Source organism: Bidens hawaiensis, unplaced genomic scaffold (assembly GCF_021521415.1).
Source record: "Bidens hawaiensis isolate Kalapana, Puna unplaced genomic scaffold, B.hawaiensis_p1.1 tig00009425_1, whole genome shotgun sequence".
NCBI lineage: Eukaryota > Viridiplantae > Streptophyta > Magnoliopsida > Asterales > Asteraceae > Bidens > Bidens hawaiensis.
Genome location: NW_027491697.1, coordinates 108827 through 125566, shown reverse-complemented (window position 1 = coordinate 125566; position 16740 = coordinate 108827). Strand labels below are relative to the sequence as shown.

Below are 16740 nucleotides of genomic sequence, written 5' to 3'. Positions count from 1 at the left end.
GCTACTGCGGTTATGAAGCAATAATAAACCCAAATCAATCATGAGGCATAATTAATACAAGCAAGTACCAACACACAAGTCCATGATGTGAATTGTAGTTTGAAGCAATGAGGCTAAATAAAACTAAGTGTTTTGCTAGGATATATAAGCTACCCCTAAAATATTTAAAAGAGTATAAACGGGTTTAAGAAACTCACTTGTTAAGTAGCGGGAAAAGAGAAAATAAGCTAAGATGCCTTAAGCGAGTGAACCATCAAAGCTCGGTTTAACGAATGACCTTAGATAAGAAAATACTATGATCAAAACGAGGTTGAGGAAGACTAAGAATTCGGTTTACAAATTCTTAAACGAAATTTTTTTTAAAATATAATTTTATGCAATTATTATAAGTTAAGTGAAAATTGTTAATTACTTGATTTATAGTCAATTTATTTTAGATTTAGGATCAATATAGGTTATAATATTTATTAGTTAATTTTAATGAGTTCGGTTCGTTCCGAACCAAAAATTATTTAAGAAAACAAGTTAAACGAGTGGTTCGTTTTTGGTCGGACATGAACCCGGTTTGAGTCAGGTTTATGTCAAACATATTTGAAATAATAAGATGAAGTGACGTGTTGGAAAGGTTTTATTAGTTTTGCAAAAGTTAGTTTTTTTTAACATTAAACTTTAATAACCGAACATTAGACGAGCCGACAAGCGGTAGTGAAACACAGCCATGACTGTAGACATAAGGTGACAACATGGTGATGACCACATGATATGTTGTACAAAAATAATAAATTACCCGATGATGGAATAACAAAAGAGAAAGAACTTGAACAGTTTGACTTTCATGGTCAAACTTGGACTTTAATACTAATGCAGCAAGTTAGAGAGCAATTGAGAGAGTAAAATGTTGTGGTAAACAATTTGCAGAGAATATTAGACGGTTTTATATAGGATGAATTATAATGCTTACATGACCTATATGTTCTGTTTAACCAACAAATAATGCAAACGTGTATAACCTTAAAAATGTATAACTGGATATCTAACTATTGTGCTACACATCGTTTGGCGCTACACATTGTTTAAAAAATTGTTACAAAATCCATTTAAGCAGTTTTTCTTGTCTAATCTTATACAAGATAACCAAAAAAAATATTAAATAATAAAAAATAATAGCACATCTCCAATGAACCAAACTCAAGCCCATGCTTCAACATGGTACTTCCCACCCTTCTCCAACATCCTCAACCACCTTACCGCGTCATCTCTACCGACACCACCTTCTTCCGCCACGACATCCTCAAACGCCGCCAACACATCCGCAGGCATGTTATTAGAAGAACCCGCAACGTAAACTGCAGCCCCGTTGCTCAACAACTCCCACACTTTCGCCTTCTGTTCGCGCATTTTGTGTTGAACATACACTTTCTTCGGTTGGTCTCTTGAAAACGCAACACAAAACCCACCCCCTTTTTGTTCAGAAAGCACGTTACTGTTTTGTGAATGCAATGCCCAAAAATCTTTGTATAAGAAATCATTTTGCTCGTTTCGACATCCGAAAAAGAAAAGAATTGGGGAAGTTGGGACGCCTTTGTTATCCATCAAGGCCCGTTCCTCCACAAACCCATGGAATGGTGCACAGCCCGTTCCGGGCCCGATGAGGATGAGCGGGAGTGAGGGGTCGGGAGCAGGAAGGCAGCCTTTGTGAAACCATGCTGGTATGCATACGCCTGTTGAATAACACCATTCACATATTAGTAATGTACTAACACTTTCTTTTCTGTGGAGTCTATTTTGATGACTTTCTTTTCCTAAAGGCAACTTGTTTTAACCCGAGTATAATTTTGCAAGGATCCGTTTTGACCCGAACTCATTTTGCTCAGTACCAGTTTTATTCCGCACCCAGTTTGACCTTTCACCTAACCAGACCCAACCCACATGTTTTGCCAGGCTTACTGCCAATCAGTGGTACAAGTAGGGGTGTTCATCGGTTCGGTTCTTGGGTTATTCGGTTTATTCGATTCAGGATGGAATTTATTTGGGTGGAACCAAAAAACCGAACCGACCCGAATAAGCAAGGTTACCCGATTTGGTTATTCAATTTCAGTTTAAAACCGAACAGAAAACCAATTGGTTATTCAGTTTTGGATTTTTTAGTGTTACTATTTTTGGGCTTAAAATGTTTGGTAATTATAAATTGATTATCACACATTTGGATTTTAAATTTTCGGGCTACAGTGCTACACCCTTTATTAATTTTTTGTAAATCACTTAAAATGTGTTTTTGGTTCAGTCATTTTTGGTTTTTGACCAATAGCAAAACTCGAACTGATAAAATGGTTTTGAAGAAACATAAAATCAAACCATCGGTGGTTTTTTATAAAAAACTAAACTCAATCCATCATTTTTTTTATTAGGTTCAGTTATGCTTCGGTTACTAAGAAACATACACACCCCTAACTAGTGAAATCTGGTAAACGCAACTTACACAAGGCAGGTTAAATAATTTAGTAACATTAGTGATAAATGTAACAGAATTTATTAAAAGATAAGGCATACATTGGTTGTGATCAAGTGAAGCGAGCCAACTGGAACATAAACCATTACGCTTTCTCTTGAAAGGTGTGGTCCATGAAACTATGCTCACAGTGAGGTGCACTTGATTAGGATGAACCAACATAGAAGAAGATATTGAAAAGGCCCGTGTTTTCAACGGCGGAACCAGTTGTACCAACCACTCGAATGGCATATTAACCGATGGAAAATCCTCAAGCACCTACATAACATTGTAATAATATTGAATTTGTAATCATAGCTAATGCATTAATAATCATTAATAATTACCTCTAAAACAGTCCTTCGTTCTTTCTGGTTGTATTGGTAAAGATCATCCCGGCCTTCGGGTGAGGAAAAATACTCGAGTCTTTCCTTCTCATGTTGAGCACTTGCAAAAAAGCTCATCACCTATATCGATAATCAGCTCGTGTAAATAAAATGTGAAAATAAATGCATGAAAAATAAAAAATAAAAAAGGAAAACATTAAAGTTGCTATTTTTTGAGTTTATTATAACTAACACACTCAGAAAAATGGCTACCTCGTTAAACGTTCAGTGAACCGTTTGGTGGGACGTTCATTTACGTTTGCTTATTTAATAAACGAGCGAACAAGAAAAAAAGTTGTTCGTTCATTTCCGTTCTTTCACTCTGTTCAGTCGTTAATGTTCATTCCTTTATGTTCGTTGGTTTACGCTTGTTTAAGTGTGTTAATGTCCTAGTATATATCCATTACAACTTTTAAGCTCATAACAGTTTAGTTTGGTTTTATTATTTTTTTAGGGCGAGTAATTGGTGTTAGCTCAGTTATGTTCGTCTCTTAGCATCCATCAACTGTTCGTTTATGATATTAATAACATGTTCAAAATCATTTTGTTAACGAACACGAACTTACCTCGAAGAAGTAACGTCTGGGTGAAGCAGATGCGATATCCATAGTCAACTCAATAAATCTTTTCAAATTTATTGGAACGTTTATTACACCATCCTCACGAAAATCGTCTTTATTTTTATGTTTAACCTGAAATCCAAAATTTAGATCTTATACACGCCAAGTCATCATAACCTTTGCAGTTAGTGTGGAAAAATATTGGATATCGGTCAAGGACTGATATTTGAGATACTAGTTATCGCCGTGGGATATCAATAATGCAGAATTAATATACATAGCAATTTAACACTAACAATCCAGTATACTATCCTACCATTAACAAATTAAGCTTCTGCAACTTGCAAAACACTAACAATTGTAGCAAGTAGGAACTGATTAAGACTTGAAACACTAAGTCTATTAAACACTAAAAACTGAGAATCAACATTTAAAACACTGAAATCGGAAATATCGGTGATATGTCGGTCAAATATTGGTCAATATCGCTGATATTATTGGTACCCGTACCGATATCTCACATGCAGACCAATAACCGATATATTGGCAATATTAACTGCATAGATCATATATGCATGTACGTCAAAAACTAGAAATTCTTAGAAAAATGCATGTAAAAGGAAAGGAAACCCATGTGAAATGCATGATTAAATAAACGATACTCACAATGATATATGATTTGGGATTTAAATAACAACGCTTTATAAACGCATCTATAGCTTCAGGGTTTTGTCCAGGGAGAATATCAATAACATCACCAACTTCATAATTTATAGTCTGAAAAAATAAATTGAACAAATTATAAAATATTAAACAAAAAAGGATCACTAGTGTATTTACTTACAGATGAAACCGCCTCAAATTCAAAATGGCGTACATCTTTCCCGCAACCCGGTCTACATAATGGATGATTTTTCACCTATATTAATAAAAAAATGGTATACATTATAATTTTCATAATTAGGTTAAAAATAAAATACATTTTATTTATAATATACTTGAGATAATAATAGATTAAGAGCTACCATTTTCAAAAAGCAGTCAGGCTTATTCTTGTCATTTGACTTTTTTCCAGACAGCATTGACCGAGACATTATTATTTCCTTCTCGAATGACTTCAAATCTGTGAACAAAAACATAATTATCAGCAACCTACCAGAATGTTAAGCACATAAGTATAAAAATAGGAGTGTTAACAAGTCGTGTCGAGTCCAACCGGACACGAATCTGAACACGATCCGAACCCGAAAACCGTGTCAGACACGTGATCTGGAACAAGAAACACATATTTGCGGATTGGGCCACACACAAACCATTTGACCCAAAAGTTTCTTTTTGTTTTCACATACTAATACTTTAATTTTTACAACAAAAAATACCGATATATATAACACAGGTAGGTAGATTTTATTTACAAAAACTTGCCTATGTACCTTTTAGTTCTAACACAGACCCTTTATACCAAACCCAAACTTCATGAAGATTCTGAAACTGAGACTAAAAGAGGCTAATTACCGATTTGTCCTTCAGTTTGTGAATATACTTGATGAGAGTCTAGATATGTGATATCTAATTTAGGTGGATGAAGCGTTTTGATATCAGAACCAGAAATATTTATGCCTTTTGGAAACAAAAGTGGATTTTGAGTATATAATATAGTCCATAAAGATGACATCCATGGGTCTAATGCTCCTTCATACCTGCACAAAACATCATATGCACAACTTTGTTTATTTGATATATAATATGAGAATAATTGAAATAACCAAAATACCCTGAAGGATGTTGATCGTCTCCCAACCCTTTTTCAATAATTGATGTTCCACCAAGATCCGTGAGTCGTTTGTCAAGTTTCTTTGCCACAAACTGAAACGAAACACACACATTATAAGTTATTGACCATAACATATTTAAAGAAATTGACTATTTAAAAATAAAAACTAAAATACATGATAAATAAAAGCCAACTGAATCCAACAAAAGAAAACCACAATAATATGATATAACGAACCCAACCCCAAGCCGACAGTTTAGTTTTTACGTTCTTTCAAAAACCGGATTTCTAGTTTGGTTTCAGCTTTGCATGTACCGAAACCAATAAATGAACTGAACCATTAAAACCAAACTGCCTTTATTAGCCAAAGTTGATCAATCCAAATTTACGGTTCGGTTTCAGCTTTGCATGTACAGAAAAATGAACCAAACCCGAAAAAACTGAATTTTCAGTTTTGGTTTTCCATGTACTAAAAAACCTAAAAAACCAAACCACACGAACCAAAACCAGAAAACTCAACTTTTGTCATTACACTTATGGATAAAATTTTCTTTTATTGAAAGCTAAGTAATTTATTAAAACTTAATAAATGATGTAGCCCAAAAATGTTAGACCAATGCGTAATAACCAATATATCATTAATAGGGTTGTCCAAACCGCTCATCGCTCGAACTCGCTCGCCGCTCGCTCGGAAGTTTCTCGGAAAATGCTCGCTCGTTTTTTCGCTCGATTGTAAACGAGCCGCTCTGCTCTGTTCGGTTTGTAAACGAACTAAGCAACAAGCAAAGGTCTGCTCGGTTCAGTTCGGCTCGAATATTTTTAATTTATTTTAAATATAATTGTATAGGAACAAATATATAAATCTATAGACAAAACACATTAATATAAGTGTATACAATTTTTTAACCCTTTTAAAATTTTCATATTCCGTCAATTTTATAGTTCCATTTGTCCGCTTCAGGTATTCAGAATACTAGAAGTTTATTTACATGTTCATTTATCTCACTTCAAACTTCTTTCTGATAAAATATACAGCATATTACACGCTTGTCTAATTGTTTACAAAATATATCATTTACAACCTTCAAACTTGTTTCTTAGTGAAAATTTTAAAGTAAAAAAGAAATGATATAATGCTCGAATATCGCTAGATCTTTAATAGAAAAATGCTCGATTCAATTTTGGCCCGTTTCGATTTTCGCTCGGTTCGAATTTCGGCCGTTCGGTTCAGTTGTAAACGAGCAAGCCTTTGCTCGGCTCGTGAAAAGCCCTAATCATTAATTCATTAAAAATTAAGGCCCAATTCAGATTTTTGGGTTACTTTTATATTTCGGCCCAAAAATTTAAAACCCAAATGACAAAAACTTAAAAAATAAAAAACCTAACGGTTTTCAAAAACCCAAAACCGAATTTTTGTTTTTTGGTTCTGTTTGGGCCCTAAACTGACCCAAAAAAACCAACCTCTAAATTCACATATATTAATAAAAACTAAATAACTTACATTATATTTTTGGTAAGCTGAATCGCCCAATCCAAAGATGGCATAGCGTGTGTTTTCTAGCCAGTGTCGACCTAAACTTCTTTGCAAAATAAATGTCCAAAATGCCTTCATGGGGTTCGGGGTGTCCCCTTGACCAGTTGTGGAGACGACGAAAATAACAAAGTTTTCACGAGGTAAGGAGCTCTAGTGTAGTCCAAAGCAATCAATATGCATAATTCAAAAATCAAAGAAAGCAAGTAAGTATAAATATAATATGCAAGCTAATAACAATATAATATATGAAAAAATATTGACTTACTGGATCGAATTCGTCCAAGGAAAGTATATGAACGGGGCAGCCTCGTGTCTCGGCTTCACGGGCTAATCGTTCTGCAGCATCTAAGGCGTTGCCTGTTTCAGTAGCGTATAGAATCAACAGTTTCTCCTCCTCCATTGCTTTGCTGCAAGAAATCAAAATGGTTCATATTTTTTGAGGGTTTTGGTAGTTGATTGCTTGCTATGACGGTTGACTTGAGGTTAGCAGTGTAGAAAAGAAAGTAGAGTGGCATTTTGTCCAACACTTGCATAGTTGCATTAATTAATTAATTATAAGAAAGAAAGGTGGGATTAGAAATAATCATCATCATGTTTATAATAAAGCATAATAATATGACGGGATTAGGGTTTTAAATCATCAATGAAGCAAGCAGGGGGTTTATGTCGAGGGGTAATCAATCGCCCCCCAAACATATAAAGGATTCGGTTTCGGAATAAACCGAACGAATGATAATTCAGTCGTTCAGGCCGCACAGTGTCAAAACTTTAACGAAAACGAAAGAGGGGTTAGCATTATGCTTCGCTCATGTTCGGGCATATGTGCATAGGAAAGTAGGAAACTAAGCGAGTAATGAACACCCCTAACTAAACAACGATGTTTAATGGTTTAATCAAGTCATGAGGGCTTGGTTTAAAACCAAGTCTTAAGTTTTAGCTTATTTGTTACGCTTATTAGTTTAAGCAAATTGTTGGGGATAAGTTATCTTACATGGTCTTCTAAATCTAGGAAGGGTTCAAAGACACAATAAATTGCAAACAAAATATAACATAATATTGAGCAATATAGCACAACGTCGAGGATAAAAGACATAATGGCGAAAATAAATAAAAAGACACAATGATTTAAAAAGACATAATGGCGAAAAAAATTCTAAGGATTTGATAAAATAAAAGACATAATGGCGAAAAAATTCTAAAAAATTCTAAAATTCTACAAGCTAGAAATCAAAAGGTGAAAACCTAAAATCCATTATCATAAAGTTCGACAAGACGATTCCAATGCTAATAGTTTGAGTTCAGTTAGACTCCGTTTGATACTCTTCCTACAACTTCTTACTACTAGAAGACTATTGTGAGAGAGATCGATTATTGCCATGCCATGAGTAGCCAGATTCAATACGAAAGCAAACAGTCACAAATTGTGACCTTTAAGGCATCATGCATTAATGTGATGAAACATATGAACAAGTAACCTCCAATGGAAATATAAGGCAATGGCTATGCCCTATGAATCACCAATGAATATAGCATCTATAGGCTAACCACGTAAAAACTTCTAAAACCAATACTTAAAATACAAAGATTCAACAAATCCCCATATATTTTTTTTCTTGATATTAATTAATTATTCATATAGAACACAACAGGGTCAACCTAGGGTTTATGCAATTTGGGGTTTTCAAATTTGAATAGGGTTTGACAATAATAAACAACATAGAAAAGACTAGACTGATGATACCTTAAAAAGAAGTAAACTCCACCCCTTCCGAGTACACCACCAGGAACAACGATCGGTAATGGCACCACACTACCGGACCTCCGGTGGTACAAAACACCGCCGCCCGACAACAGGAGGTGGGGTTGGTTGGACTGATGGAAAGATTATTGAAATATAAAATGAAAATTAAAACAATTGTGCTAAAATATTCAGGTAACAGTATTTATGAAATCCTCATAGTCTTATACAAACTTTCCTACCTTTACTATTAGGTATTAGGTACACACATACAAGTTAGTTAATAGGCTCAAACCGGATCGGTTTAGCCAAAGACTTGTCAAAACTGGTTTAGGAAAGAAACCTTTCAAACCTATCAAATTGAATCGGTTCAGGTTATAAACCGGTTTGGGGCATAAGAAACCGGTTTAAGGAAATATCAGGTCGGTTTGGAAACCGATTTGCATCTTCAAAGTCTGATTTGCTATACGCACCTACAAGTTGGGACGGTTGGAAACCGGATTGGCCCAAATTGGTTTGGGGTTGTTATCGGGCCAGTTTTGAAACCGGTTTGGAACAAGTTTTTTTAGCATCTCTACTATTAGGTATATGGTGCTCCGAGACAAAATGAGAACTCTGATCAAAAGAACTTGGTATTCCACGTTGGTCGTATAAGAGTTTTCCTCCCAACGTTATAACCCCCAACCAACATTTAAGTTCCATACATATTGGTTACAAAACTTTGTGTGGTTAACGTGTGGCCACGCAACTTTGTATGGTTCCAAAATTGTATGTTATGTTAATCTTAGAGGAGCGTAACAAGTATAAGTTAAAGGATCTTTAATGTAAATACTATAGTGGGTAATAGTTTTACTATTCTAGTTGTAGGCACAGGTAACCGAACCCCATGTCCTCCTTTGCCACCACTCATACTTAATAATATTTTTGACACCCCTCACATAATTAATATAATTACTTGCCATTAAACGTTTTAATACTTTATAACAATGTTTTCTTAGATTTCAACCCTTTTGGTTTTTATGTGAAGGATATTGGGACACGCATCTCTATCATCTGATGCACTAGCAACGGGGATCACTATCCATTTATGTTCCCGCTTTCCAATGCCATTCAATCATCCTTCGCTTCATCTTTCATGTGTCAAGATATTTGGCATTACCGTATAGGCCATCCTGACCCAGATTTATTAAAACAAATATTTCACATAAACATTTGTTTATTTTTTGTAATTGTTTAAATCTGTATATATTTGTCAATTATGAGTGTAATCATATTAATTAATCGTTTATTAGATCTACTATTTTTGCCATTTGATATGTGTCACAGTGACTTATCAACCTCTTCTATTGTTTCGACGAGTCACCGCTATTACCTTTTATTTCTTAATGAATATACAAATGTTTTATGGAATTTTTCAATTGGATTAATTCACAACTATTTCCAATCTTTCACAAACTAATTGCCAATGTCACAACGGAAATGAGTATGCCAACAATTGTTTCACCCATTTTTTTACAACCAAAACGATATGATTTTCCGCTTCTCATGTACGGCTTCCTTTATTCTTTTTCGACCTCCACAAATCCATTTGGTTAATTCACCAACCAACCAACATGCTTCCGGCCCAAACAACCCACCTACACGTCCCAACAGACCTAAATAAATCTAATAAATTAATAATTAAATCTCGATCCAAAACATACTCTCCTCTCTCCGCTCCCTCAGCTATACAAATGTGAATTTTGTGTTAAGAAAGTGAAAATGAATGGGTAAAAAGTGACGTAAAGAACTGATTCACACAACAGCTTTAACTTTCAGATCTAATTATTAGACTCGACTAGTTACATATACTGCGATATAATTTCTATAGTCGAGGGTACCCAACTGCTTGTTAACAATATTAACTAGTCGGGCATCCTCGACTATAGAAATTATATTGCAATATATGTAACTAGTCGAGTCTAATAATTAGATCTGAAAGTTAAGGCTGTTGTGTGAATGAGTTCTTTATGTCATGCTTACGGAACCAAGCATCTAAATATAAGACGAACCCACTTATTCTAATCTTCAAATCGTGCAGATCGATAAATCTATGAATCAAGGTCAGGAAGCTTTAAAAATGGCCAACAAAGAAACTGCAATCTCTCTTCTCACCCCCTACAAAATGGGAAAATTTGAGCTTTCTCACAGGTAGTAAATACATACACACACATATCTATACTAAGTGATATTGCATATGGTACAATCTTAAGTGAGGGCAAAAGAGTAATTCTCACAATAAAACTCACGTTTATTTAATATAGTTACAATATTGGTCCCTCAACTATATTTAAAATTAAAGAATAATTACAACAATAACCCTTAATCTATTACCTATATATTGTTTTAATTTTCACTTTTAACCCAAATTCACCCATGATTTTTAAACGTCAATAACTTTTTCATACTTAAATATTTTTTTAAAAAAATTACACTATAAAAACGAGCATATTTTTATCTTTAATTTGAGTATGATATTGTTATAGTTTTTTTCAGTTAAAAAAATACATTTTATGCAGGTGTGTTTGCGGTCTGGTTTTGATGGTTTTAAATTAAACCGTGAACCAAACTTTTTGTAACAGCTTTTTGTCGTCGAAAACCAAGACAAAACTTTTGAAAATTGAAAACAACTGGCCAAAAATGAAAGAAAACAAATCAACAGTCAAATCAAACCGATGAACGGTTTTATGGTTTCCAACCGAACAATAAACACCCATAACTTATTACGTGATTACCAAGGTTTGCGTTTCCCGCTGCATGACGCGGGCACCCATCTAGTATATATATATATATGTGCTTCCAAACATAATAGAAGAGCCGATTTCATGAACTTTATACGTACAGAGTTGTTTTGGCACCATTAACAAGGCAAAGAGCCTATGGCAATGTCCCTCAGCCACATATGATCTTATATTATTCACAAAGAACAACCAAAGGAGGGTTTCTTATTTCAGAAGCCACAGTTGTTTCCGACACGGCACGAGGGTAAGTAGGGGTGTATGGAAGTATGTTTACGAGTTATGATCCATTCGTTTTGGATCTCAAGATGCATGTTTTGTGATTGTTAAGGTATCCGGACACTCCGGGTATATGGACCAAAGAACAAGTGGAGGCTTGGAAGCCTATTGTGGATGCGGTTCATGCCAAGGGCGGAATCTTTTTCTGTCAAATTTGGCATGTTGGCAGAGTTTCAAATACTGGTATATTCTATGTTCGTCAAGATTTTTCTCCTTCCATGTGATCTAAGCAGGGTTGTTGACTTGATTAAGAAAAGGTAAAATTGTTAGCATAAAATTAAAATGAATTTTTGGATGTCTTCTTAATGGTAACTTCTTCTCCAAAAAGGTTTTATAAAAGTAGTTATGTAATAATAAGGGGAAATCAAGAAAATGCCAATTAGCAAGAAAGAATAAAAGTTTTATTTAACTCCTTAAGACTGTATGTAATGGGGCGCTAAAATGGTGGGATGGTGGCGATTTTGGGGGGAACACCCCCCCCCCCCCCCGGGCGATTTTCAGGCGATAAGGGGCAGGGTCGAGTTGTTCTCGTTGCCCGGAAGAAGGGGGAAAATAATAATATAATATTTAATATGTGTGTGTTATATATATGTATATATATATATATTATATTACTATTTGTAGCCCATACACCATTACAGCCCAAAAACAAATTCTAACCCTTTGCTGACTGAGCGTCACACGGCGCAAAACGTCCCAATTTATAGCCCCTCTACTACGCATAGCCTAATACTGATAGGTGAAAAGCCCATAGGAACAAATAGGCATTTACTTTTATATTTTTTTAAATAAGTTTATCTAAAAATCAACTAATGAGAAATAGACAAATAAGCCGTCACAAATGTCAATGGGCCGACGAAGCCCTGAACCTGTGATCACTCGGCTTAGGTAGCATAGGCAAGTTTAGCAATTACACATGTAAACCGTAAGTGTCAGTAAGATCTTAGTCGACGGCTAAAATTAAGCACGTGATTTGTCTTTGCCGAATAAGATGGAACTAAATTATTAGCCGGCGGTTAAAATAGCTAAATGAACTAAATGTTAGAAGCTGGCAAATATTCAACCCGGCCACTCTTTTTCTGTGCGGGCTAAAATATAGCAGCCACTTTTACCTTAGATTTAACAGGCACATTACATCTATTTTGTTGATTTTTGGGTCAACTTCCTCTTTTAGTGATAATTGCTAATAATAATCTTTAAGAATTCTTACATTAATTATATATAAGTTTGATTTTAATTGCTATGGTTTGTATTGTTTTTAGGGGAGCTGCATGTTAACGTCGTGTCTTTGCGTCTCTATGGTGTTAATATGTTATTATAATATTTTTTATATGTTTTATATGTTATTCCACATGTTTAGCTACATTTTTATTTTCTACAGTTTGGATTCTATAAGTAACACATGATGTTTCTAGTAGACTTTTTCATGTCTAGATTCGGTTTAGTCGGTTATTTCTTTGAAAGCAGCCTATCTATCAACAATCTTGCTAGGGTTATACCGGGATGATTGTTGTTTTGTAACATCTCTTTTAAATCAGCTTTTCAGCCAAACGGGCAAGCCCCAGTATCTTCCACAAACAAAGGTCTAACAAATCAAGCACGAGCCGATGGCATTGAGGTTACTCCTCCAAGGAAGCTAACAATACAAGAGATTCCTTTGGTTGTTGATGATTTCAGAGTTGCTGCAAGAAATGCAATTGAAGCTGGTAATAACATATATAAGTTCTTGATCAATGTCTAGAATTCGTTTAGTTTCTCAATTAACCAATTTACGATATTCCAGGTTTTGATGGAGTTGAGATTCATGGGGCTCATGGCTATCTAGTCGACCAGTTTATGAAAGACGGAGTAAATGACAGAACCGACGAGTATGGTGGTTCTCTAGAGAACCGTTGCAGATTCGCTCTAGAAGTAGTTGATGCGATCGTTAAGGAAATCGGAGCAGATAAAGCTGGCATACGATTATCCCCATTTGTGGACTACATTCAGTCGGTTGACTCAAATCCAAATGCTTTAGGTCTTCACATGGCTGAATCTTTGAATAAGTATGACATTCTTTACTGCCATGTGGTGGAACCAAGGATGATATTAGTAGATGAAATAGTTGATTGCCCTCATAGTCTTGTCCCTATAAGAAAAGCATTCAAAGGGACTTTTATATCTGCTGGTGGGTATACCAAGGAAGATGGTAATAGTGTTGTGGCTGAAAATCGAACCCATCTTGTTGCGTATGGTCGTTTGTTTTTGGCTAATCCTGATTTGCCAAAAAGATTTGAGCTTAATGCTCCTCTTAATAAGTATAACAGGGAAACGTTTTATACACCCGATCCGGTTGTTGGGTACACAGATTACCCATTTTTGGAATCCACGGTATGAAACCGTTGGAATCGGCTGACTCGAATGATGGGAAATTGTAGTGAGTTTGATGAATATGAAGATCCTGTTAATATGTAAATCTTAGCTATTCTTGTGATTGTAAAATTGAGTTGATGGTGTGTGTAGTTATTGACCATTGTTTATTTATGGTCAAGTTTGTTATTAGCAATGCCAATAATATTTGTTTCTTTGGCGCGATGTCTTTTACATGTATTTGGTTTGGTCTTATAAAACATTAAACATCATTGAAATAAATAAGATAAAACTTTGATGCGTTAGAAACGTAGCTTTATGTAACATAAGTGGCTTCAAAATAATAACTTAATTTTTTCAAAAGCATTTGATACTACCCTAATACAAGAGTGAATCGTTATGAGACGTGATGTCAACCGTTCATACTAAGTGGACGCTTAAGCCTACTCACCAAAAACACAATTAAAAAGGAAACTCATCACTGTGAAAAAACCCCTTAAGTCAGATTTTGAACTCGATCATAAGATTTCAAGCCTTAACCATAAGTCACATGCCACAATACCACAAGATCAATGGAAGTGGCTTATGTATTATATAAAGGCTACATGATGGTAAGAGAGTTTCAAGTTTATTTCAATTAAGTCATTCAAACTTTTTTTGTCTCAATTAGGTTGTTATCGGTCAAGTTTTAAATTTGTCTTAATTAGGTCACTTAACTCTTAGTGTGTGTGTATATTAAGTTCACTCAAATTTCAATGAGTGTTCTAATATTATCTTTTTTAACTTCATGTTATATGTTCATAAAAAACTAAAACGCTATTAAAGCAATATTTATTTATTTTTTATAAGTACACGTGTTACTTACAATAATAAATATAGTAGTGCTCTCCCACCCCTTGTTTGAAAACACAAATTTGTCATTCTTTCTAACTATTTCCCATGCATCAACATGATCAAAACCACCTAGGTGTTTTCTTTTTGTAATCCGAGAAAACTCCTTTTATCACATGAAGATTGTTGCATCAATTATTTTATATATACATGCATACATATATGCATACACAAAATTGTATGTGAGAAAAAAGGGCCCATCACTCTCGGGCGGTATCCACAAACCTCCACTTAGATCCAGACCAGCTAAAATAATCCCGCTATAGTATAGATGCTCAAACGATGGTGTTCTAAACTTCTAATGTACATAATACATAGACAAAAGATGACGTGCTTGGATTTTGCGCAACCAATTTTAATAAGTGGTTTCTAACTTTCTAGACTTGACTATAAGAAAATACGGCCTTTTAGCTTGTTTTACAGGAACACATACAACGATTATAACGCAAGTTAAAAATATATAACCTTATAATATTTTGAATTAGTTGAGTAATTAGTTTTCTAACATATATTAATCTAAATAAAAATTAAACATAAAATTTATGCGTGGTATTCATATTTTGAAAGATTTTAGGAATTATCATCAAAATGACCATTGATCAAGTAGAAAAATCAAAAGTAAAAAGAAAAATGTTTGAATTATAGGTGATTCATGAAAAACAGTGATTTCCAGTGATTTCCTCTGATAGCCGGATCCACAAACGTACCAATGATTTGTTGACACATGCATTTTATAGAGGAAACAACTACGTAGATGCTTGTGAGGGGAAATGTCTGAGCCCTAAACGTTTCATTCGGCTTAGGCTGCTCAGCCTAGACTAATTAGTGTCTAGGGCTCATATGCTAGCTATCTCCACTTAACGGCTAGGGCTCATATATTTCCTCTCACAATACATCTACGTAGACATTTCATTTGAAAAATGTCACATGTCAGCAGATTGTTAATACGTTTGTGAGTCCTCTTATCATAGAAAACCTCTACAACCCTTACATTTCAGCCATGTATTACATTCTAAATACTTACACTTTGTTTTTTTAATAAAACCCCTCCAAAGCAGACTTTTCTTATGTTTATTTTGGTTTTTTCACTTAATCAAAGTATTATTTTGGTGATTTTCCCAATATCTTAACAGTAAAGTGTTTGAGATGTCCAATTCTCTATAATTTAATAGTACATCGTCGTTTGGCTGTAAAGCATTTGAGATGTCCAATTCCTTTTAATTTTATAGTACATAGTTTGAGCAAAATCAAATTGAGGAGTGACACGCAAGGAGAGACTGGTCATGTACATCTAGATGCATTCATCAAATGATGCGCACATGACAATTGACAATACCTATCCAATTGTGCACCCATAAATAATATGTACCTTCTTTATGTTACATCTTATCAAATACTTTATATGTTACATCTAGATGCATAATGCATAATCAACCAACAAAGATTACTAAGTGTAAACTAACAACGTTCAATAACAAGTCTATATCCATTTATTCGTCTTCATAAGATGGCAATCCCCTAGACTCCTTATCACTTAATCTCCAATCATTTTCTTTTCCCTTGGTTTAGTTTTTTGAAACACATACTCAAAATATGTCAACAAAAAATTGTGTGAGCTCATGAGTTTAAACAAGTTTAAAACTGGTACCTGAATGTTCGTCCTCAATTAATATATGTCTTACTAAACATAATTCTTTGCTTTGTAAGAAATATATATATGCTTCCGTAATCTCAATAAAGGTTTTCCTATCGTGAATGAGTTTATGTATGTTCGGTCTAATCGAGTAGCCTACTAGAAAATCATACTAAGTGATTTTTCGATGCATACTCCAATAGCTACAATTCAACGGTTTAATGTTTTTACACATACTTATTTTATTATAAGAAAATTAATAGAATTAAAAGAAAAAATAAAAACAAAAACAAAACCCTTTACTCAATATATATTGGTTGATCGATGTGAC

At 34.4% G+C, this 16740-nt stretch overlaps 2 protein-coding genes across 2 annotated transcripts; one reads left to right on the top strand and one right to left on the bottom strand.

Annotated features, from left to right (window-relative positions):
- Positions 1–1032: 1032 nt before the first annotated feature.
- Positions 1033–8502, bottom strand: LOC143532272 (NADPH-dependent diflavin oxidoreductase 1-like). The gene is made up of 12 exons (XM_077027363.1): positions 8484–8502; positions 7008–7149; positions 6710–6892; positions 5209–5300; positions 4950–5134; positions 4460–4557; positions 4279–4353; positions 4101–4211; positions 3441–3566; positions 2836–2955; positions 2551–2767; positions 1033–1721 (listed from the first exon to the last, which is right to left on the bottom strand). Exons 2-12 carry the CDS (start codon positions 7140–7142, stop codon positions 1189–1191), a joined length of 1875 nt encoding a protein of 624 aa, XP_076883478.1. The 5' UTR covers positions 7143–7149; positions 8484–8502; the 3' UTR covers positions 1033–1188.
- Positions 8503–10565: 2063 nt separating this feature from the next.
- Positions 10566–14069, top strand: LOC143532256 (putative 12-oxophytodienoate reductase 11). Its single transcript, XM_077027353.1, has 5 exons — positions 10566–10670; positions 11364–11504; positions 11589–11719; positions 13075–13242; positions 13320–14069. The coding sequence occupies exons 1-5, from the start codon at positions 10573–10575 to the stop codon at positions 13910–13912; spliced, it is 1131 nt and encodes a 376-aa protein (XP_076883468.1). The 5' UTR covers positions 10566–10572; the 3' UTR covers positions 13913–14069.
- Positions 14070–16740: the final 2671 nt, after the last annotated feature.

Excerpts from the sequence above, each read along its gene's own strand:
- LOC143532256 (XM_077027353.1), top strand. The coding sequence starts at position 10,573 with ATGAATCAAGGTCAGGAAGCTTTAAAAATGGCCAACAAAGAAACTGCA. Across the intron at positions 11,720-13,074 it reads TGGCAGAGTTTCAAATACTG|CTTTTCAGCCAAACGGGCAA; the intron begins GTATATTCTATG and ends CTTTTAAATCAG. Across the intron at positions 13,243-13,319 it reads AAGAAATGCAATTGAAGCTG|GTTTTGATGGAGTTGAGATT; the intron begins GTAATAACATAT and ends ACGATATTCCAG.
- LOC143532272 (XM_077027363.1), bottom strand. The coding sequence starts at position 7,142 with ATGGAGGAGGAGAAACTGTTGATTCTATACGCTACTGAAACAGGCAAC. Across the intron at positions 6,893-7,007 it reads CCTTGGACGAATTCGATCCA|AGCTCCTTACCTCGTGAAAA; the intron begins GTAAGTCAATAT and ends GGACTACACTAG. Across the intron at positions 3,567-4,100 it reads ATCCCAAATCATATATCATT|GTTAAACATAAAAATAAAGA; the intron begins GTGAGTATCGTT and ends TTTGGATTTCAG.